Source organism: Mytilus galloprovincialis, chromosome 11 (genome assembly GCF_965363235.1).
Source record: "Mytilus galloprovincialis chromosome 11, xbMytGall1.hap1.1, whole genome shotgun sequence".
In the NCBI taxonomy this organism is placed as follows: Eukaryota; Metazoa; Mollusca; class Bivalvia; order Mytilida; family Mytilidae; genus Mytilus; species Mytilus galloprovincialis.
In genome coordinates, this window is record NC_134848.1 from 56,287,655 (window position 1) to 56,311,202 (window position 23,548).

The 23,548-nt window shown below is 33.2% G+C and overlaps 1 protein-coding gene across 1 annotated transcript; it reads right to left on the reverse strand.

Annotated features, from left to right (window-relative positions):
- Positions 1-792: 792 nt before the first annotated feature.
- LOC143052412 (uncharacterized) lies at positions 793-21,768 on the reverse strand. The gene is made up of 15 exons (XM_076225442.1): positions 21,640-21,768; positions 20,071-20,191; positions 18,598-18,807; positions 17,701-17,940; positions 15,683-15,840; positions 15,064-15,186; positions 13,685-13,796; positions 10,891-11,048; positions 10,013-10,111; positions 8,721-8,795; positions 5,894-6,017; positions 4,613-4,722; positions 3,987-4,163; positions 2,263-2,356; positions 793-1,414 (listed from the first exon to the last, which is right to left on the reverse strand). The coding sequence occupies exons 2-15, from the start codon at positions 20,183-20,185 to the stop codon at positions 1,332-1,334; spliced, it is 1,878 nt and encodes a 625-aa protein (XP_076081557.1). The 5' UTR covers positions 20,186-20,191; positions 21,640-21,768; the 3' UTR covers positions 793-1,331.
- Between the last annotated feature and the right edge of the window lie 1,780 nt (positions 21,769-23,548).

Genomic DNA, 23,548 nt, shown 5'->3' on the forward strand with positions numbered 1-23,548 from the left:
AGTATTTCATCTCCTTCTTTATGGCATCACTTTTTTTAATGTTTTTGAATATCAAATGATAAACTGTATTTAACCATAAATTGAATATTTACTAATCCTTTTAAAATTATTTCAAGCACATTCTTGCACATTCTCTTCATTGTTTTTTACACTGAAAATTATAAGTTATTCATGTTGTGGTACTTCGTATTTGCTGCAGTAAAATCATTACATTTTAATGTGGATGGAGAGTTGTCTCGTTGGCACTCATACCACATCTTCTTATATCTATTTTTAAAGTGTATCAAACTATTTGTAGGAGGGTTGAGTGAACGAGGGAGGTTGATACCACCACCTTCACAGTATACAGCTGGTCACGACAATTACCAAAGTCAAGCACAATATAATTACCAGCAAACGAACATAGGAACAAGATATATGTGTCCCCCAAAAACAGGACCCGTCCAAATATATTCACAACAAGTAATTCCGAATGCACCCGTGTATCAGACGTAACATTTGATACCACGAAAACAGTGACAATATTTGATTTTTTTTTATATTAAAAAGTGTGTTTGTGTACAATTATCTACGCTTTAGCATGTGTACTGTCATTTATATACCTTTACAAGAATTTGGGGCTTCTTTGGTGCATTTTTATGTTTACCGTTTAATGTCTTCAATCAATTATTTAAAAATAAGTAGAATCAACAGTATTGAAAAGGACTCATAGCACAAATACGTTTGACCGTTTATCATGGAAGATTTTTTGAATGGCGCTTTGTGTACACTAAATGCTTTTAAAATGACACATTTTATTATAAAACTTTTCTTTATTGGAAGATGATGTATAACAAGGTAGATTTTTTATAGGGGCTAGGACAGCAACAATACATATTGTACACAATAAATCATAGAAACTGGTCGTATCTAAACTCCCTAAGTAAACATAACACAATTGTAATTCAACCTATATACATTTAATCTTTCCAATTTTTATGTATGTAGATTTAAATATCGAATATGTATGGAAGCCTACTTAGGACTTTTCAAAACGTACTGACAAATTAAATCTAACGGATTACCTTCAAAAATGTGTTTTGAAGATGTTTAAGGATGTATTTCTGTATTACACAAAATCACTAGTGTGTGTTTGTTGTTATATAATAACACTAAATAAAAGTACTGTAGCTCTTTATATTTCTTTTTTGTTTTTTATTCAACATACACTTTAATTTAAAGGAACTAACGCTTTACCATGATTTTGCCTGATATATTGATGTTTGTAACGATATGATAATGTATATATTGTACAGTAAAACAAATACATTTAATTAATTATGAGATTGTGTTCATTTAAAGAAGAAATATGAGAACAGTCCGCCAAGGACTCCACCAACAATAGGCATGACCACACCGACAGCTGCCATAGTACCTATGGAATAAAAATGTATATGGTAAATGATTATAAATGTTATAGGAAACTTTGTATGAAAGCATCCATTCACAAACTCGATTGTACTGCATCCATTGCAAAAGTTACCGTTTATGTGTTATTATAGTAACTGCCTTAACATGGAGCATGTATTTCATACAAAAAACAATTTGTACTTTATAATCCAGTTCATATTTATGTTTTGCAGTTATGGATTGCCATTTCTTGTTATAAGTTCAATAGATTGTCGACTCATTGAAACTCCAAGGGGATCGATATGTGGTCATTCTTTGGTCTTCTGGTCGTCATAAAATCTTGTCAAAGTTGGACTTCCGTTTGGCGTTGCTGGATGTATAAATTCGCGGCCACGTCCGATCAGAATGGGGACGTATGCTGATTTCAAAGTGGTACGACTGCAAATGAGGAACTCTACACCTGAATGCAAATGGTGTTGATGTCACCAATTAAAGGTAACTGTACGGACCTCAATGTCAACCATATAACGTATAACCACCGATCTTTGCATTTATACATACGCATTCTATTATTTACACATGCGTATATTTAAACGTGTAATCAATTACATGACATTAATTTCAATTCTGGTTTTTGGGTGAATAAACAGTATTCACAAGCCTGTCGAATTATTTTTGTTTTGTTTCAGTAATAACTAACTCTTTCAATATGGTTTGAGCTATAAGATTATTATCAAAACTTGGTTTGTCAGACAATCTCCTTGAGTCCATCACCGACTATCGGGTTACTATTCTATTTAAACTTTGTTAGTTTGGCACTTTTTATTTCGGGTATCGTTTGAGCTATAAGTACTGTTTATTCTTCACACTAACCTGGGCCATTGCCGGTATCACTGGAGCTTGTTGTATTTTGTAGTAAGTATGTTATTTCCACAAATCCTGTCTTCTTTGGTACCATACCAACCAACTGTAGAAAAATTAAAGTAAGTAGCGATACAAATGATATTAGAAATACAATATTAAGGACAAGTTGAAGCAAACAGGATAAAACATATGTATCGCCTACTTTCTTTTAAAAAATGCATGCATTGAAAACGCTCGTCTCGTTTTTGGTATTTTTGAATACCAAATACCAAATAAAAAAGATAATAAATGAATTGGGTTTAAATTGTTCTGCTAAAAGTAAAATGTTTAACAAATATATGTAATCCTACATTCTGTAAGAAGGGGTGTATCAATTACGAAAACAAGTGAAACCTGAAATCTTAAGGCAATCATGTCACCCGATTTACCAAAAATGTATTAAGACTTATACTTATTTGTAAAAAAAATTTCTTGTCGACATTACCAATGTTAATATTGTTATTTTATAAATAAAATGGAGAATGGAAATGGGGAATGTGCCAAAGAGACAACAACCCGACCATAAAGCAGACAACAGCAGAAGGTCACCAACAGGTCTTCAATGCAACGAGAAATTCTCGCACCCGGAGGCGTCCTTCAGCTGGCCCCTAAACAAATATATACTAGTTCAGTGATAATGAACACCATACTAAACTCCAAATTGTACACAAGAAACTAAAAGCTAAAATAATACAAGACTAACAAAGGCCAGAGGCTCCTGACTTGAGACAGGCGCAAAAATGCGGGGTTAAACAAGTTTGTAAGATCTCAATCCTCCCTATATACCTCTAGTCAATGCAGAAAAGTAAACGCATAACAATACGCACATTAAAATTCAGTTCAAGAAAAGTCCGAGTCTGATGTCAGAAGATGTAACCAAAGAAAATAAACAAAATGACAATAATACATAAATAACATCAGACTACTAGCAGTTAACTGACATGCCTGCTCCGGACCTCAATTAAACGGATTGAAAAATTATGTCTGCATCATATGAATATCAGGCACAATCCTCCCCGTGAGGGGTTTAGTATCATACCATCATAACATATATGAGAAGAACATAACCTGTGTCATGTTTGTTATTTGCAATGTTGATAAAATAATCAATCCACCTGCCATAACAGCAAGTTTCTAATTTCCACAGTATTAAAGAATCTATAATGACGCAAGCAAAGCAATATGCGTTTTAGTTTAAAAAGTCTTTTTGGAATTATAAAAAACAAGTGAAACTTGAAATAAAGAGCCTAACTAAATACAAGTTTTTAATTGCGCTCTGCCCTTAAATGTGCTTGTATTAAATCAGAATCACTTTGATATGGCGACCAACGTCTTACCATCACTAATGAGTCACGTCTGGTCTAACATATGTTAAGTCTGGTACTTTTGACTAGTGTTTAATCTTATCTTTCTCTTGATATTTGTTCCCTTTTCTTTAACTTGTAATCAGACATTTGAGGTTTTAAAGGTACCAGGCTTATTATTTGATACGCAAGACGCGCGTTTCGTCTGCATAAGACTCATGAGTGACGCTTAGATCAAAATAGTTCGAAAGCCAAAAGAAGTACACAGTTGAAGACCATTGAGGACCCAAAATTCCAAAACAACTGAGCCAAATACTGAAGTTACCAGCCAACACCATTTCCTGGTTAAGAAAATATCTGAAATGGCGTATAATTGACCGACAAGCTTACATTTTTGAATGCTGGATCTTGCAACAATACAAAAAACTGATTGTTGTTAACCATTTTGACTAATTGATTTGCAGCTGTAAGTAGAGGTGTTTCCTGAACAATATTGGTTACATCGCCTTTAATTGGAGCAACGTCCAAAATCTCGAACACAACCAGGATGTCTTGGTCAATAAACACCTGCAAAAGAAGGGATTTGTTATGGCAGTTTTCGTTGACCATTTTAAGTGTAAATCAAATAAACTACTTCAATGTGCTTCTTGTCGAAAGATTTTAAGTATATGTCACCTTTAAAGTTGCTACACGTAGATATGGTATGTGTTACTGCTATGGCAGTGAAATAAGAATGTATTACCTTTAATCTTACTACTAATAAAGCTGATATTTGTAATTGTTGTGTCAGTAAAATAACTATCTATTACCTTTAAGTTTTCTATTCGTAGTGCTGATTGTTGTAACTGCTGTGTCAGTGAGATAATTGTATATTACGTTTCAGTTTGCAACTCATTAAGGTGATATGTGTAACTGTTGTGCTAGTTAAATAATCATCTATAACTTTTAAGTTTGCTATTCATAGAGCATAAATATCTAACTGCGGTGTCGGTGATTAAAGTATATTCATGTATTACCTTTAAGTTTGCAACTCGTAAAGATGATATTTGTAACTGCTGTGTCAGCGAAATAAGTATATAATACTTGAAAAGTTTCATATTTTGAGTGACAGCACCTGCATAGCTACCTGTACCAAAAATAAATTTAAATATATAACTTCACTAATTGTTACAAGAATTGAACTCATCATTAACACAAGGAATAAAGTTTGGTACGCTATACATATGTTTTGTCTACAAAAGTTTCACTGACAATGACAATGGAACCACAAGCATTATAAAGCACAATAATGTACAAAGTTGTAGACCATTGAAAACCCAAAATATCGGTAGGTTTTACTCAATACAGCTATGTTAATCTATTTCGGATGAGGTTGTCATGCCTTGTATATCGTCACTAATAATTGGTATATGTGTGGGCTATGTTGGCGGATTCATATTTTCATCAAGTATTCAAATATTTAAGTTCTTCGTCAGCTTTTAATTAGTTGATTTTCTGCCATCCTGTTTATGTAAAATCTTAAATGACGCTACAAATTTATAATGTATCATTTTTATTTTCCTAGATCTGGGTCGTTACCAGCAGCTCATTAGTCGATGTTTCGGTACTGACTGATCTATTAATACTTTTTCAACTAAATTCTCCGTCGATTTTTTAAGAAAAAAAATAAGGTTCTTAAATCTTCGGCAAAGGTGACACAAGTTGGATTTTGTTATTCTTTTGTGCCTTTTTGCATTCAGCTGTTCAGGAAGTTAATCATCATGGGCCTGGGCTACACGTTTTTGATCATAAGCTTTGAGGGTAAAAATAGTTCCATTAACGAACTCAGGCACAATAAATTTACCAAGCTTTATTTTCACTTAAGTGTGAATTGATGCTTTTAGATTTTTGTTTTTCAAATGTATAGGCATTTAAGACCATGCATTCAAAATCAAACTATAACTAAGGGTAACATGTGCATAGATATGTGTAAAATTGTCAGTTTAAATATCGATCAATCTAATCATTTAAGGTGGTACCTAACACTACAGGGAGATAACTCTGTAAAATCAGCAGAACGTTTTAATGACGTTGGGTTGTTAAGGGAATATTAAGCTTCTTAATGATCAAAATAAGTTTTTGTCAAACTGCTATATAACCAGTGTAATTTTTCTGATCAAACGGTTGGTTCAACTTTTTTAAAAATTTTATATTTTTGTCAAAGGGTCAAAGTAAATACTGTGTCAAAATTTTAAGAAAATTAAACGAGCCAAATTAATTTTAGTTAAGGTGTTGGGTACCACCTTAGTGTATATTACCTGGGAAATTCAGCTGGAATTTTCGTCTATTACCGTTTACATAACACGCACTAATGTCAAATTTCAATATATCTGGTTTGTTCTTTGCAAAATTATACAAATTATACTCATAATGTATTCCAACCTGGAAAAGAACATAATTATACAAATTATACTCATAATGTATGCCAGCCTTCAAAAGAACATAATTATACAAATTATACTCATAATGTATGCCAGCCTGGAAAAGAACATAATTATACAAATTATACTCATAATGTATGCCAGCCTGGAAAAGAACATAATTATACAAATTATACTCATAATGTATGCCGGCCTGGAAAAGAACATAACTATACAAATTATACTCATAATGTATGCCAGCCTGGAAAAGAACATAATTATACAAATTATACTCATAATGTATGCCGGCCTGGAAAAAGAACATAACTATACAAATTATACTCATAATGTATGCCAGCCTGGAAAAGAACATAATTATACAAATTATACTCATAATGTATGTCAGCCTGGAAAAGAACATAATTATACAAATTATACTCATAATGTATGCCAGCCTGGAAAAGAACATAATTATACAAATTATACTCATAATGTATTCCGGCCTGGAAAAAGAACATAACTATACAAATTATACTCATAATGTATGCCAGCCTGGAAAAGATCATAATTATACAAATTATACTCATAATGTATGCCAGCCTGGAAAAGAACATAATTATACAAATTATGCTCATAATGTATGCCAGCCTGGGAAAAAACATAATTATACAAATTATACGCATATTGTATGCCAGCCTGGAAAAGAACATAATTATACAAATTATACTCATAATGCATGCCAGCCTGTAAAAGAACATAATTATACAAATTATACTCATAATGTATGCCAGCCTGGAAAAGATTATTCACTTATCTTACATATTATATATATTGTTCGAAATGTATACTAATAGGGTGCAACATGTTTAAAAGTGGAGCGAAAGATACCAAAGGGACTGTCAAACTCATAGATACAAAATATACTGACAACGCCATGGCTAAAAAATAAAAAGACAAAGATAGTACACAAGACACAGTATAGTAAACTAACGACTAAGAAACACGAACCCCTACCAAAACCTGGGGTTGATTTCAGGTGCTACGGAAGGGTAAGCAGATCCTGCTCCACATGTGGAACCCGTCGTGTTGCTCATGTTATTACAAACCCAGAAAATAATCTAATTCGGTCATATACGTTAAAAGGAATGGGATTGTAGTTACGACATAAGGAGAATATCCGATATCATATGTAAAACGGATAGTCCTTAAAGGTCAACCAACTCGTGATGGCGTCCACAAAGTTAAAGAAAGGATGATTTCAACTTTCCAATTTGAAACTTTGGTTTTATAGCTTATAGTTTAGCTTATAATACATATAAACAAAGATATTAAACTATTTGACTTTTAGAGCCAACATCTATTACGTCATGGCAATTATTACATTAATTGTGCAGCATTAAATGCTACATTTTTGTAATGATCTGATTAACAATTTGGTTTAAACTTTTTTTCGTTCGCTGATCGCAATGTGATCTTTTTATTCAAATTTGAGAAGATCGTTGTATTTGCAGTGTTTGTAATGGAGTCAGCATTATTTGAAAATATTTCAATTCGGGATAGGATTAATGTTGAACATCGAATATACTTTATCATTACAATGATACATGTATGTATAAGGTTATCTGTCTAAATATTTACTTTAGATTAATGATACCAGGTTTAACATCAATTTGGATTGATTATTTGATTATAACTGTACATGTTGAACCTTTGATAAGCGAAACACTTATGTAATTTGTATTATTTGTCAAAGATGTTAAGCATTCTATTTCAATTGAATTAGTATGGTGTTTGTTTATAATATTAGTTTTTAACGTTAGGAAAATACCAGATTTTTTCATTTACAAATAAAAAAAAAATTACAATTGAGTTTAAAATAGCAGTTACTTTTTCATACTGTAGTAAATTTGTTAATGATAATTGTGAAATGCATATTGCCGTATGCAGTAAAACAATATCTTATTCTGTGTCTCTATTTTGTTTTAGTTTCTGACTTTTCATTGTAAAAGGCAAATAGTTGAATGCCTATGTCGAGAATACACTTTTTTGACCTGATCAGAGGCCTGGGAACTGTCCGCTTAATTGCTGTTGGTTGTCTAACATGCATAACATTAGTAAATTTTCGAATTATTCTGCCTGTCTTATAAATATAGCCTAGACTAGAAGTTATTTTAAATGGGTAACTACTGATTACTTTGATAGGTATAAAGCCTTTCTTTGTGTGTATTGTCCCCATGACGTATACTCGCTAATAATGGGCGATGTATGCATAGCTGATTCGAATCCCGATGACGCGAACGGTCTCGTTCCTGTTGGAGAACACGTTTATACCTTCTAATTTAAGATCAAACCATTGGTATACTACTGTTGCCTCATCTTGATTTTATTTTACATTACACATATGTAACATGTTTATGTAATAATAATAATAATGAAAATTTATAGAGCGCCCTATATAAAAAATAAAAATTACTCTAAGGCGCTGTACATTCAGCATGGTAATTAAAACTAATCAAAGACAAAAACAGTAAACATTCACTGTGTTAGATTCAAGTACTAACATAAAATATAAAACAAAAATGCCTACTATAATATAAAAGGTCGATACAAAAAAAAAACATTGTAAAACAACAATTTAAAAATTAAATAGCAATCGAGGTTAAAAGCATGCAAAACAAGCAAAAATCCTAAAAAGGTATACAAACAAAATGTACAATGTACTTACGTCACCGTTATCAATAGTGAGTCGGATAGGTGTACTACTTTGTTCCGTTCCTGTATTTATTTGCACCCAATCAGCCTGAAAAATAGGACCAAAAATGTTGTACCTTATTGTAATTTTATTTAGAAACTAGACACAACGGGAAATTTAATGTAAATCGCATACCTAACCTGCCAACTGTCACTATTTGCGGGGGATTTCCCCCATGGAGCTCCCAAATTGAAATTTTGAAAGAGTAATTTTGTCCACAATTTAAAACAAAACAATTAATTTTGCAATGACTTTGTGCTTATAAAAGTATAAAGAAGCCAAAAAACAACATTAAAATGTAGTTGAAGGCCCCCTTGAAGGTTTTTTAGAACTAAGACAGTCATCTTGCACGCAAAACCCCAATGGGCATTTTGAAAAGTTTGCAGGTATGAAATCGCAGTATTGTATCCCACAAAACAGAAAATACTAAGCCAATGAATTATTACATCAATAATATATATAATACATAAGACATAAGAACAATATACATGTCTTAAAAGTATCTAAGAAGAAACCCAATTAAATAAAGTGTCTGCAAACGTAATTCATGATCTTAACTCAGTTATGATTGAAAGCGTCAGTCTGGGTTGGACTAGGCTCTGTCTGGTGTGATCAAAGTGTATTAAAGTATTGGTGTTTCAAATGTGTCGGCCTCGAACATAAGTGAAATGACATTAAATGTCGAAATGTTCATCTTGTGAGGTAAAATCTATACAGTTAATGTTGTAACATTGTAGAAATGTAGATTCCATCACCGCAATAAGTGTGTTATGATATTTTTCTTATAACATTTCAAGCACGGGGCTTGCCGATCTTTTTAGATAATTAAAACTCAATTGATGATAGTGCAGACATTTTATAGTTATGTCGGAATCTGATTCTCCTTTGATTTGTATTCTTCCTTTTCAAAGATTACAAAAGTTCTTAATGTTTGATGTCAACAGACATGGTTGCCTTTGTACGTCACAATAGGAAATCCAGAAGAAAGCAAGTACATTTATACCAATCAACAAATAATTTACTGGGATATTTCACTATTGAGAAGAACGTTTTGTTCACATCGTCTGAGAAATAAGAAAATAGTGAATGCAATCAGAGAATAGCCTGTTTTGTTACATACAGTGTGTGACATGGGGATGATATTTGTTGAATTTTGTTTGTCGTTGGATTAATATTTTATTTTATTCATTTGTATCAATAGTGTTTGTACGGGACACCTCATGACATTAAACTGTCTTCGTGTTATTATCTATCGCGATACTTACTGTTGCAAAATACCACATCCATGTTGTGTTAACACCTGAAGAAGGCCAGTTCGCCCGGATCCCTACCCAGCTGTCACAGTCAATGTTCCGGATCTTTTTCTGGTTTGAAAAAATGCAACATTTTAATAAGGAATATAACACACATTTGTTGTCTGATCTGTTTTAATCATGTAGCAATATTTTCATAATATGGTAAAGTTACATTTTAAATATGTAAAAAGAGAGAATATGTTTTAAAGAACATATAATACTTCAATACCGGATAAGTTTTCTAATTGAATTCTATAATTTTATTTCACGTCTAAGCGACTTCTAAAACAAACATTTCCTACTACCCTCATATCTTTTAACCGAGTACTGTTATGCTTATCACCACAAAACTCAGATCAAGTACAAGTTTGGGTAGCGTCACATTTTCAGTTCTTGAGTTATGTCCGTTTATAACGTTAGTGTGTTTTGCTAATGCTTTTCATCATTGTATTTTTTTAATTTAAAAAAAAAATCTGTTTAGTATACAAAGAGAGAATATGTTTATAAGAACATTTAATATTTCAATACCGGAGAAGTTGGAGGTTTTCTAATTGAATTCTATATTTTTATTTCTCATCTAATTGCCTCTGGTTTTTAAAACATACATTCAATACCGGAGAAGTTGGCGGTTTTCTAATTGAATTCTATATTTGTATTTCACGTCTAAGTGACTCTGGCTTTTAAAACATACATTTCCTACTACCCTCATATCTTTATACATCTTCGGATTTCAAATGCTTGGCTTTGAGCGTTCCTGATGAAGGTAAATCCAGAAAAGCGCTTCGGACGCAAGAATTATTAAACGTGTTGTTTTCAATTTTTTAAACCGAGTCCTGTTATTAACTCACCACTCCTTCGTATGTATAATTAATGACGTCAAAATAGAAGAATTGTGCGGGATTTCTCATTGAAACATGGCTTAGGTCAACTCTTCTGTCATCAAACGTAGTTTCTATTTTTTGGGCCGTGCAATTTCCGTGCATGGTATCGGTAACATATGCAACTCCTGTAATTATAAGCAATCTATATGATATGATAACAATTATAATAAGTTTATGGATAGACAACTGATTGTGGTCTTAATAACTAAGAACATCCTCTACAAACTTCTAAGCAATGCGTATCACCACAAAAATCAGATCAAAGTACAAATGTTGGTAGCATCACTTTTACAGTTTTTGAGCTATGTCCGTTTATAGGGTAACTGTGTTTTGCTAATGCGTTTCATCATTGTTTTGTTTTGTTTTTTTTCTATTTTTCTGTTGTGTTTTATTTTATTTGGCACATTTTAATTAATGCGTTCTTGGCTTTACAATTTTGAGTTTTGGCGTTCCTGATTTCTTGAATTGAAATCTAGAAAAAGCGATTCGATCGCACCAAATCAATAAAGTGTAATTTCAACTTGCTTAATACATATATTGTAGAGAGAGAAAATAAATTTCTTTGATACCGATTCATATGGTAGGATGTGGATTGGGGTTTACAGAATAGCGAATAATCGGCAAGAAATATAACGAATAAAGACAAAAATGGACCACACAATAAAAAAAGAGAATAGTAAGGTTTAAACATATAAGGAATAGAGAATTTATCAGCTAAAAGTTTAAAGAATAGAAAAAAAAATCGTTTTAAAAATAATAAAGTACAAAAATAAAGAACCCCCTTCAGACTCCCAGATGTGGACTGAGATAAATAGATTTTACATTTATAGCGGTCACTGAATAGGTACAATATAAAACCGATAATAGACAATTTAAAAACAAAAACAAACATGCAACGATCAAAATATCCAATACAAAAAAGAACATATTATTTGTTTTAGAGGAAAAAATTATCATATCTGAAGGAATAAAACAGTGCACCAGATTTGTTGCATCAATCTTGGCATTACTTGATTTTTCAATAACATACTTGAATACCTTTACACTTTTAATATTATTATTAGAAGGTTATGATGGATGGATTATATTTTACGTCCAGATGCCAATATCACATGCATTTCAGGATAAAATAATAGTATTGTGAAATAAATATGAACTGTAACTAGACACAGGCGCACGGGGAATGGACCCCTCCCCCTCTTATTCAAAATATCTTTTTCTGTAAATATTCTGTATCATTTTAAACTATTTTCACTTATTCAGAGCGTTTTTGTTCCTGTTCGTACAATATTACCATAACTGTAGCTTATAAATTTTAAAACTCTACACTATATTATTAAAATATAGAAAAGGGGTTCCATTCCTCAAGTTCCTGCGTTTGAGCCTACAATTAAGGAATAATAGTACTGTAGTTGAAGAGTTGCCACCGTCAATTGTAGAATTATAAGCGGAGAAAGAGCAAATGCTAATTTTCAGGTTTTTGGTTTGACACGGCCAGAAATCAAATCCACGACCTTCAGTACAAGAAAGCAAGCATGCTACCACACGACTGACCACCCCAAAGACTGTTTAAATTTCAACTAATATAAACTTTTGTATATAATACAAACCGTTGTCAATCCAAATTAAAAGTTGTTGAAAATCTTCAAATTTTAAGAAAATTGTTAAAAATTTACTATGAAGGGCAATAACTCCTTAGGGGGCCAATTGACTATTTTTGTCATACTGACTTATTTTTAGTTCTTACTTTGCTGTACATTATTGCTGTTTACAGTTTATCTCTATCTATAATAATATTCAAGATAATAACAAAAAAACAGCAAAATTTCCTCAAAATTTCCAATTCAGGGGCAGCAACCTAACAACCGATTATCCGATTCATCTGAACATTCCAGGGCAGATAGATCGTGACCTGATCAACAATTTTATTTCCTGTCAGATTTGCTCTAAATGCTTTGGTTTTTGAGTTATAAGCCAAAAACTGCATTTTACCCCTATGTTCTATTTTTAGCCATGGCGGCCATCTTGGTTGGTTGGCCGGGTCACCGGACACATTTTTAAAACTAAATACCCCAATGATGATTATGGCCAAGTTTGGTTTAATTTGGCCCAGTAGTTTCAGAGGAGAAGATTTTTCTAAAAGATTACTAAGATTTACGAAAAATGGCTAAAAATTGACTATAAAGGGCAATAACTCCTAAAGTGGTCAACTGACCATTTTGGTCATGTTGACTTATTTGTAGATCTTACTTTGCTGAACATTATTGCTGTTTACAGTTTATCTCTATCTATAATAATATTCAAGATAATAACCAAAAACAGCAAAATTTCCTTAAAATTACCATTTCAGGGGCAGCAACCCAACAACGGAATGTCCGATTCATCTGAAAAATTCAGGGCAGACAGATCTTGACCTGATGAACAATTTTACCGCGTCATATTTGCTCTAAATGCTTCGGTTTTTGAGTTATAAGCCAAAAACTGCAGTTTACCCCTATGTTCTATTTTAGCCATGGCGGCCATCTTGGTTAGTTGGGCGGGGCACTGGACACATTTTTTAAACTAGATACCCCAATGATGATTGTGGCCAAGTTTGGATAAATCTGGCCCAGTAGTTTCAGAGGAGAAGATTTTTGTAAAAGTTAACGCAGGACGACGACGGACGACGACGACGGACGACGACGGACGCCGGACGCCAAATGATGAGAAAAACTCACTTGGCCTTTCGGCCAGGTGAGCTAAAAAGGAAAAAGTTTCAAACCTGTACTAAAATCGTGAACCTCCATCAATGTGTTAGTTCCAAATTTGTTATTTTCTATTTTCAGTGGTCTGTAGTTGTACAATACTGCCTGGCCACTGTAGTCATAGAATTCCTTCAAAAGAAAACAAAATGAAGTATTAACTTATTCAGAATGAAATAGAAATGTACAATATATGCCAATGAAACAGGAAGTTCCGAACACAAAAAATGATACGGCATATATTGCAGTCTGCATATAAAAATAGAGAGCCGTGGTGTAGTGGTTAGTGCATCGGACTACTAACACAAAGGTTCATGGTTCGATTCCCTTTTGGGATGAAAATTTCAGGAACTCAATTTTCAGCTCTCCCTTGACACCATATTCGAGTATGGTCTTGAGGAAACGATGATAGTCCGTTGGAAGGGGACGATAAATGGCTGACCCGTGTTAAGAGTGAGCCATATCTCTTGCACGTTAAAGACACCCTTGTAGATTTCGAAAAAAAGGTAGACTAATGCCGCTACAAGGCACCACTCGCGCCCGCAAAGTAGAAAGGGATTACTATACAAGTTGCACAATTTGTTTCCCAATCCACTATAAATAAATATGTTTAAACTAAAAACAAGAGGTGTAAGATACCAAGGGCATATTCAAACTGTATAGGTCAAGAAAAACAAACGAAAAACAATAAAATTTAGAAAACATCATGTTTAAATGCTAAAGATTTAGTAACCCAAAAAAAGGTTTGACATGATTTAAACCAATACATAATGTTTCGAAGGTGTCTATATACCGAAATTACATGAAAGATACCAGATCTGTAATTTGGTGCGCAAGGTGTACGTTTTGTTTAAATAGGAGTTACCAGTGTTGCTACAATGAAAAGTTAAAATTCCAAATCAAATACGAAATGCCCATAAGAAAATTGAAAATTCCGAAAGTTACACAATGTGAGGCTATCTCGACCATTTGTTCGATGTTGTTTGTGTCATATTTTCCCCTTATAAAAGTCGGGTGTTGTTTGTTAGTGTGGTCTGTTATGATTCGTTTTAACATCTCACTTAACATGTTTAACCCCGTCCAAAGTCAGGAGTCTCTGACCTTTTTGAGTGTTGTAGGAATTTTAATTCTGGTTCAGTTTCATTGCCTCCAGGTGCATGATTTTCTCGCTGTGTAGAAGATCCATTGCTGGCCTTCGGCTGTTTTCTACTCTATAGTCGGGTTGTTATCTTTGATACACATTCCTCATTTTCGATCTCAATTTTAGTAAGTATTACTGTTCTCCTTTTTATAAGTATGTGTACTAGGTACTGCTATTTGGTCGGGTTGTTGTCTCTTTGACGTATTCCCCATTTCCATTCTCAATTTCATCTTTTAAGATATACAAAAAGATAAATACCTGCATGAATGAGATTGTATATCTGGTCTTGTCTATGAATTCTGAGGTGAAGCTGAAACCATTTGGCATTTTTGGTAAATTCTTTGTATTCTGTCTTCCGGGACACTGAACTCCTGCAGGGGTCTACGAAGAATATAAACAAAATAGATGTTAGAATTATAATTCAAAATGGTACTTTATGTGTTAGAGAGACACATGGCTTGGTTTTGGAATATTTCGCATACTGACGAAACATGTATTTCGTTTTGTTGTCCTTGAATATCGTACCCTGGGGGAATTGTATGAAGAATAAAATTGAAACATGATAATTAAAAAAATATTTTACTATCGTGATTTTACTAATATCTGCTTACTTCTTTATGGAAAATTTGTCTTTCGTTGAACATTTGAATTCGTGGTTTACCTGTACCCACTAAATCTACAAAAATTAGTATCCAACAAAAATAATGAATCCATCAATCTTCGATCTTTTTTCTTTGTTGTCAAACGGTACTATATGTCTTATATTTAGAAGATTGCGGATATATAGATATGAATGAATGCGTCTTAGTTACCTCGAAGACGGTAGGGTCGGGATAGGGTGAGTAACAAAATAATTGAATGAATGCGTCTAAGTTACCTCGAAGACTGTAGGGTCATCAACAGTTGGTCTAAAGTGGAAGAAGTTGTAGTAATGTTCCATAGGGTGTGACACTGTATTGGTATCATACACAATACCTTTCACGTATGCTGCTACGGGTACGACTTGTCCGACTGAGGTGTCCCATTCATTTGGATCTGGAAAATCATAAGATAAGAAATTTTTTTAACCAATCAGGGAGCCCAAAATTTGAGCATCATCATCTTCTGACCTGTCATTTAATTCAAGAATGTCAAGATGCAATAAAGCATTAACAACATAAAACAAATATATAGTAGAGAAAACTAAAAAAATGGTCTTTCTTTGTTTTTTTATTTTTTTTGCTTTTGTTTTTTGACTTATCTATTTTCAAATGGCTACAATGTTCAGCTACACCATTTTGTTCGAATTACAATTTGAATTTAGTAATAATTAAACATGAAAAAGAAAACTAGAGGCTCTAAAGAGCCTGTGTCGCTCACCTTGGTCTTGTGCATATTAAAAAATGGACACGGATAAATTCATGACATAATTGTGTTTTGGTGATAGTGATGTGTTTGTAGATCTTACTTTACTGAACATTCTTGTTGCTACAATTATCTCTATCTATAATGAACTTGACCCAGTAATTACAGTGGAAAATATTTTCTAAAAATTTACAAAAATTAATGAAAAATGTTAAAAATTAACTATAAAGGGCAATAACTCCTTAAGGGGTCAGTTGACTATTTTGGTCATGTAAACTTATTTGTAGATCTTATTTTGCTGAACGTTATTGCTGTATACAGTTTATCTCTATCTATAATAATATTCCAGATAATAACAAAAACGGCAAAATTTCCTTAAAATTACCAATTCAGGACAGTAACCTAACAACGGGTTGTCCGATCCATGTGAAAACATCAGGGCAGATAGATCTTGACCTGATAAACAATTAAACCCTGTCAGATTTTCTCTTAATGCTTCGGTTTTTGAGTTATAAGCCAAAAACTGTATTTTACCCCTATGTTCTATTATTGGCCGTGGCAGCCATTTTGGTTGATTGGCCAGGTCACGCCACACATTTTTTAAACTAGATACCCCAATGATGATTGTGGCCAAGTTTGGTTTAATTTGGCCCAGTAGTTTCAGAGGAGAAGATTTTTGTAAAAGTTAACGACGACGGACGACGGACGACGACGACGGACGCCAAGTGATGGGAAAAGCTCACTTGGCCCTTCGGGCCAGGTGAGCTAAAAAGGAAACACATGACAGGCCCGTAGCCTGGAATTTCCAAAGGGGGGAGGGGAGGTATTTGGACTCATGAACTCGACTTTAACAGTCACAATTTAAACAGAACGTTGACTTTAACAGCGCTGATTTGGTTTCAAGGGGGGAACGAACCCCCGAGCCCCCCGAGCCCTCGTGGCTACGGGTATGCATAAGTAAAACGAATTTATTTACTTCAAATAGTTTCAACAGATTCAAAAATGTTTTCACATTTTTCATGTACAATTGTAGTAGATCTACAAAATTCAGAGAATTGAAAAAAAATATATATAATATGAACACAATTACTTATGAAATACTAGTACACTGTTTGTACTACGAAATTAGCATTCGCCAATTAAGAGCCCAAAACTTAAATACATTTTGATTTATAGAGACTCGATAGTTTATTTACTCGAAAATTATTATTTTATTCCCAATTTATGATACAAAATACAAAAACTTACTTGTGAAATACCACGAACCTATAAATGACCAATTAAGAGCCCAAAGCTCTTATAACTTTTGATATATAGAAACTCGACAGTTTATGTACTCATAAAGTATTTTTTTAATTGCCAAAATCTTACTCTTGATGATACATTAATATACCAAACATGACTTGTACTTGTGAAATACCACAAGACTATAACGACCAATTAAGAGCCCATACATGTAGCTCTAATAATTTTTGTACAGTATATAGATAGTTTAGTAACTCGATTGTTTTTTTACGTCCCAATTGATGATATAAAATACCAAAAGCTTACTTGAGAAATACCACGAGACTTTCATTGTTGCATCATACGCAGCCCAATATTGACAGGACTGCCAAGTGTCAACCATAATACCTCTGTAACTTTGTACACCAGTATAAACTTGGTTTATCCCGGGACCATTCATGTGCAACATCTTCCCAGCAGAGAAAATAGATCCTACAGCACCTTTTGGTGTGTAACCAAACAAAAATCTCTGATCGGATGTGCCTAATTTCTGTACAAAGCATTGCTCTAAAATAAAAATAATAAAAACAAAGATATAGGATGAAACCGAACAAATATCTTATCTGATCTTCTTAAAGCTTGGACGAAACATTGATCTAATAAATAGCATATATCGGTTGAGACCAAACTTACATCCCTGATCTCATGTGCCTATATATAATGCTTGTATACACCATTGCTCATAAATAAATCAAAATAAAACATATAGTGTGTTACCAAACAAAACATGTGATATGATGTTTGTACAAAACATTGCTCTAAATAAAAATCATGGTCAATGTTTGTAAAGCTTGATATTATACTTTTCGGGACAGACGTTTATCTTGTTTAATTAAATAATTAGTTACAGGATACTAGTAATGTTTTGTTGATATAACACGTAGCTTTGCGTCCGCCTAGATGTATATCACGTCAGATTGGAACGTAAAGAGCCAAGCCACTGCAGATGTGCCGAAGCAGTTTTATCGTTGTTTCTACGACGGGTGATTCATTTCGGGGTCTTTTATGGCTGACTATGCGGTATATGTTTAACTCATTGTTGAAGTCATATGGTTGTTTAAATGTCCGTGTCATTTAGTGTCCTGGTGAGAATTGTCTCATTGGCAATCATAACACATCTTCTTAGTCTATATATTATAAACCAAAGGAAGCCGTCATACTCACGTGTAGGTTTATAATATGCAATGAACTCGTTCGTGTTGTAATCATACCAAGCATCCAGTTCCAGTCCAAGATCGAGTTGATGGACGGCTCCCCTGTTGTTGGTGTCATCATAGTACTCATGTAAATCAGTTGTCATGTTTTTATTTACTATGACACATTCAATATGAGCAGAAAATTGACTTGACACTGTGGGCATGGTTTTAGATACAACTGAAAGAGTAAAAAGACTAATGTAAGCAGAGAATTGACTTGATACATTCTTCTTGTTGCGTTTCCATCCTGTCCGAAAAAATATTTCAATGGTAATGCTTATAAAGATGTTTCTTGACATAATACATATCTGAATATAAACTGTTAAAGTGGAGAAATCAGCCTTAAAAAATTTCCCTATATTTGTGTCCGCCATATTGGGATGATCGTAACTGCAGTTACGATCATTGCAGTTACGACCATCACGTTGACACCAGTGATACTGTATGCATGGTTTAAAATACAATTGAAAGTGTAAAATTTATAATGTGTAGAGTAAGAAATCTTTCGGTTTATTTATTCAAGATAATATCGCGATTAAGACCAAATTACGAAAATATCAGCTCGTCTTAATTGGTCTTTAAGAAAGTTTAGAATAAAATAGGAAAGTTGGGAAAACAAACCCTGGCAAATACGTTTTGTAAATTTGACCTTTAAGGAAGACCGTAATAGGACAAATTACACGAAACTGAAAAAAAAAAGAGAATGCATTTTGCCTTATTAATCTAGAAATTTAACTTTCTGAAAAATACATCATTGAATAGCGCATGAAAGTAAATACCAGAATCAGGGTTTGTCTGTATTTTTTTTTATAACCGTCTCACTTTTGGCCAATATTTGTATAACAAGAAATGTATATTTCCTTTCGATCTATTCATGCAGATTTTACTAATTCTGAAATTCCACTTTTTCTTTCTTTTCATAAAACATTTATTGAGTCTGTCAGCCTTAAAGTTAATTTAAACTTGTTTTAACATAATAGGATAAATCAGAACCAATGATGGGGTATAATACTAGAGCAGATATATATGTTCTTTGCATAAAGCATTAACAATTGGAAATGAATATCATTGCTGTCTTGCAGACCAATTCAAATTAAACAAATTACATTTTCTAAACTTGTCTATTTTCCAGTTTACGAGTAGGCGGCAATAGTAACCCTTCAGTGGGCAAGTTCATTTTTGTAAGCATAAAACTTAACAATTATTTTTTTTTTACCACAATACACGACTGTTTTATAAAAACGGTTATCGTACATATTCTGAATGTTATATCATAATGAAAGTAATTTAGATAATTGTGTATACATGTAAAGGTTATTGGGCAGTGTAAAAAGATGTTAAAAATTCTAAAAAAGGCTGTCATCCTCTCTATGGCACAGGAAATACTACTGTTCCACCAGCAACCCTTTTATGAGTTTTCTTTCACTAACTAATAACTTACTTCCCGGAGCCGGAGTCGGTGAAACTGTACAGACAGAGTTATCCTGTCCATGCTTTGGTCCGGAGTTTTGAGCAAATGTTGTTCCCAGCAGGGCAAGAAGTAAACAATACCACATGTTTGTCTAAAGAGATTGAAAGAAGACAGTTTTAATATATTTGAAAATGAAGATAGAAAAAAGTTAACATGCATTCATGTTTTTGTTAATATATGTAATACTCATTTAGCAATAATTAGTAAAATATTTACGCCGATATCTCTCTTACTTGAATATTAAATCTTAAACGATAGTCTTCAAACAAGCCGTCAATGAAAAACAAATCCTGTGTGATTTCATATCAATTAAAATGCGGTGGTTTCCATTAATGGGCTAGTACTCGGTCAGAGTTCTATACATTGCCATATAATATAAATATACGTTATTAAACTTCCAATCGGTTCTTTAGTCTATAAAGAATATAAATATTTGACTTAGACTTTCAGACATGTGATATGTCTAGGATTTATCGGAAACACAGTTCAACAAGAAGTTATTTTTTGTGGGTTTTTTTTCCCACCCGAAGAGTGGATGAGGAATCGGAGTATACGATCACTGCAAGTCATCTTCCGATCGGCAATAACCCCATTCAAAAGTGGGGCGTCTGTTGGCTTAGCGGGATGTAAATATACGCAGCCACGTTCGGTCAGAATGAGGACCTTTAATAAATCCGATACCTCGTGTAGAGAGAGTGGCACGCTCTCTTAACGTGAGGAAACTTCGCAACAACTCTTTTTAGGAGTCCACAGGTGGCCTGTTGCCAAGCAAACTGTCTGTCCCTAACCAATTTACTCTTATTTCCCCTTGGGAGTCCAAATTTTCACCGACTGTCATTGCAGACGGCCTCTACTAAAAGACCTACCTAAACGAGAAATATGTGCAACTGTACGTCAATCAACTAACAATCAACCAATCAGCATAGTTTGGTTTGGAATCTGTATATTATTGGTGAGGGTCTGGATGGTGTTTACAAAATAAAGAATATTTGGCACAAGTGCAGAACAAAGGGCGAACATATTCGGAATAGAGTCTGAGAACATATGCAAAATAATAGAGAATATAGAGTAATTGGGTGGGGTGCTTAAATACAAAGAATAGAGCAAACAAGTATAAGACAATAAAGAAATAAAGGATTCTCCCATCCCGGACCTTATTTGTACAGTGTTTTGTGCACCACAGGGATGAGTAACACTTCATTTCTAGCGATGTTTACGATATATAGTAAATATTAAACTCCATCTTTTGAATATGTCGTTTAGACACATTAAGCTGGATAACATAATCGTTCAGGTAATTACACGAGTGACAACGCTAGAGGATCCCCCTTTATGTCACTTCTTATATAAATACATAGACGTTTTACAAGTATCCCCTCAACACGTTGGCTTGCTACATGTAGGTCCCCCTTTTCAAAATCCTAGATCCGCATCTGAAAATGTCAGTTATTGTAATTGCTACATCTAGTAATAGTTAAACATTAATGTACACATTGATTTAGTAATTTATGAAAATATTATATATTATATTAAGCATACCTTTTTATCTTAAAATCAGTTTGTATACGAATTCATATGTGAAAGATACGTGTCGCCTCCGCCAGTGTCCAAAAGTCCACTTGATAATCAGTAGCCTAAATAATTGTTTTGAAACGTCCCTCGTCTGTGATAACCGGGTACATACATGTATCTACGATCAGTTTGATACAGTCCCCAAATAGATAAATCATATCAATATACATGATAATGTATTCAAATACAAATTAATATATATATTAGTTCGTATTATTGTTATACCCGATGATATAAAAGATAGTATTGGGTCTCTATACATGTTCAAGTCCTAATGTTAAGTGCATATGTACTTCTCTCTGAAAAGAAGTTAGCTATATACATTAATTTGACCTAAGACTATATATTATACTCTGCTATTATAATAGTCCCAGATGTGACGGAGTATAAATTTTGCATATTTCATTTATTAGTATTTTTCATTTTACAACAAGACAATATACTTTATAAATTCACTGCATCATTAGGGACATACAATGTTTTACATAGGATGTGTGTGTGGTGGTAGTTTGGTTGGGATGGGGGCTGTGGGGGGGGGGGGGGGGGCGCTTGTTAAAATGTAGGGGTCAAGTTTTTTTTCTGTTAGTGGAGGGTTCGCATTCTTTTATAAATTTAAAGTGAGAGGGATTTGCACGTGGAAATAAGAAGTATACATACTTCAAGGGTTAACATTTTGAGAAGAACATTACAATAGTCAAATGAAATTATTTTGTTATCACCGTTGAACAAATTCATTTTACTACCATATATATAAGTATTACTGTATATGTATCTGATAAAATCTAGTCCACCGATTACACATCAATATAACCCTCAGGACATAAAAGCTCAACAGTGAGTCAAAACGGGTCGGACTCATCTTCTGAAGATTGCATTTCCTCACCCCCTGTACCTTGCATTTTAAGAACTTCATAAGTGTCTAGTTCCTACTTAAATTTTATTTTCATCTAACTTTGCGTGCACGTCAGATATTGGTAAAGAAGACTTTTTTTTTATTGTAAACATTCTTTACCGTCTCGATGCTTCAGAAGCAGAGAGTTTTTTTGAATAGCTGCCAATTTCTGTCTTAGTAGAATTGATTCAAGCCCATTTAATAACAGTTCTTCCAACTTGATTCTATATTTGACTGGTTATTTCAAGCATTACTGTCAAGTTTTGTTATTATCAGCTTAATAGTTTTAGATAACATTTGGTGTTTATAATATTTATAGAAAACTATACTTCCGTTTTTGCAACTATTCTTCCAAAAAATCCAGATCCGCGTTACGTCGCATCATGAATGAATGTAGTATTCACCAACAAAAATTAATGATCAAATATTTTCAAATCTGCATACAAACAGTGGATTTTGACACAAAAGATGATTTTAAAGATAAACACCACTAATGTACCTGTTCGTTTTCATTATAAGATCCTGTTGGGTTCATTTATATACATCTCATACCTCAAAATTTGTATTTTAGGCTAATAAATAAAAAAAATTGGGGGTACTATCACACATTTATGAATGAAATGTGACAATAAATGAGTAATTGAGCTGTCAAAGCTGAATAAACTATCCATATCAAAGTTTACCGACACCATGGAGGTTTCAATTTATAAGGCCTGCTGATTTAAAACTTATAAGTTTACCGCGGCAGCGTTCGAGAGAGGAACATATTATCATCGGAATTCCTTATCATAAGTACAGAATAAGAATAAGAATAAGATAATAAGAATATTTATTATTCCAATAAGGGCCCTTGATGGGCAGCATAACATGTATACATAAAACAATACATCATGATTTGTAACAGAAAAAAACATTATTTTTTTTTTATAAACTAAAATAAAACATTAAAAAAGTAATTCCAGGCAGGATCAGAACCATAAAATC

What these genes read in the sequence shown, in the direction of transcription:
- LOC143052412 (XM_076225442.1), bottom strand. Translation starts at nt 20,185, where the DNA reads ATGTGGTATTGTTTACTTCTTGCCCTGCTGGGAACAACATTTGCTCAA. An exon ending in GGATGTGGTATTTTGCAACA is followed by an intron (nt 8,796 to 10,012) that starts GTAAGTATCGCG and finishes CCTATTTTTCAG; the next exon opens with GCTGATTGGGTGCAAATAAA. An exon ending in AAGATCCAGCATTCAAAAAT is followed by an intron (nt 2,357 to 3,986) that starts GTAAGCTTGTCG and finishes ATTTTTCTACAG; the next exon opens with TTGGTTGGTATGGTACCAAA.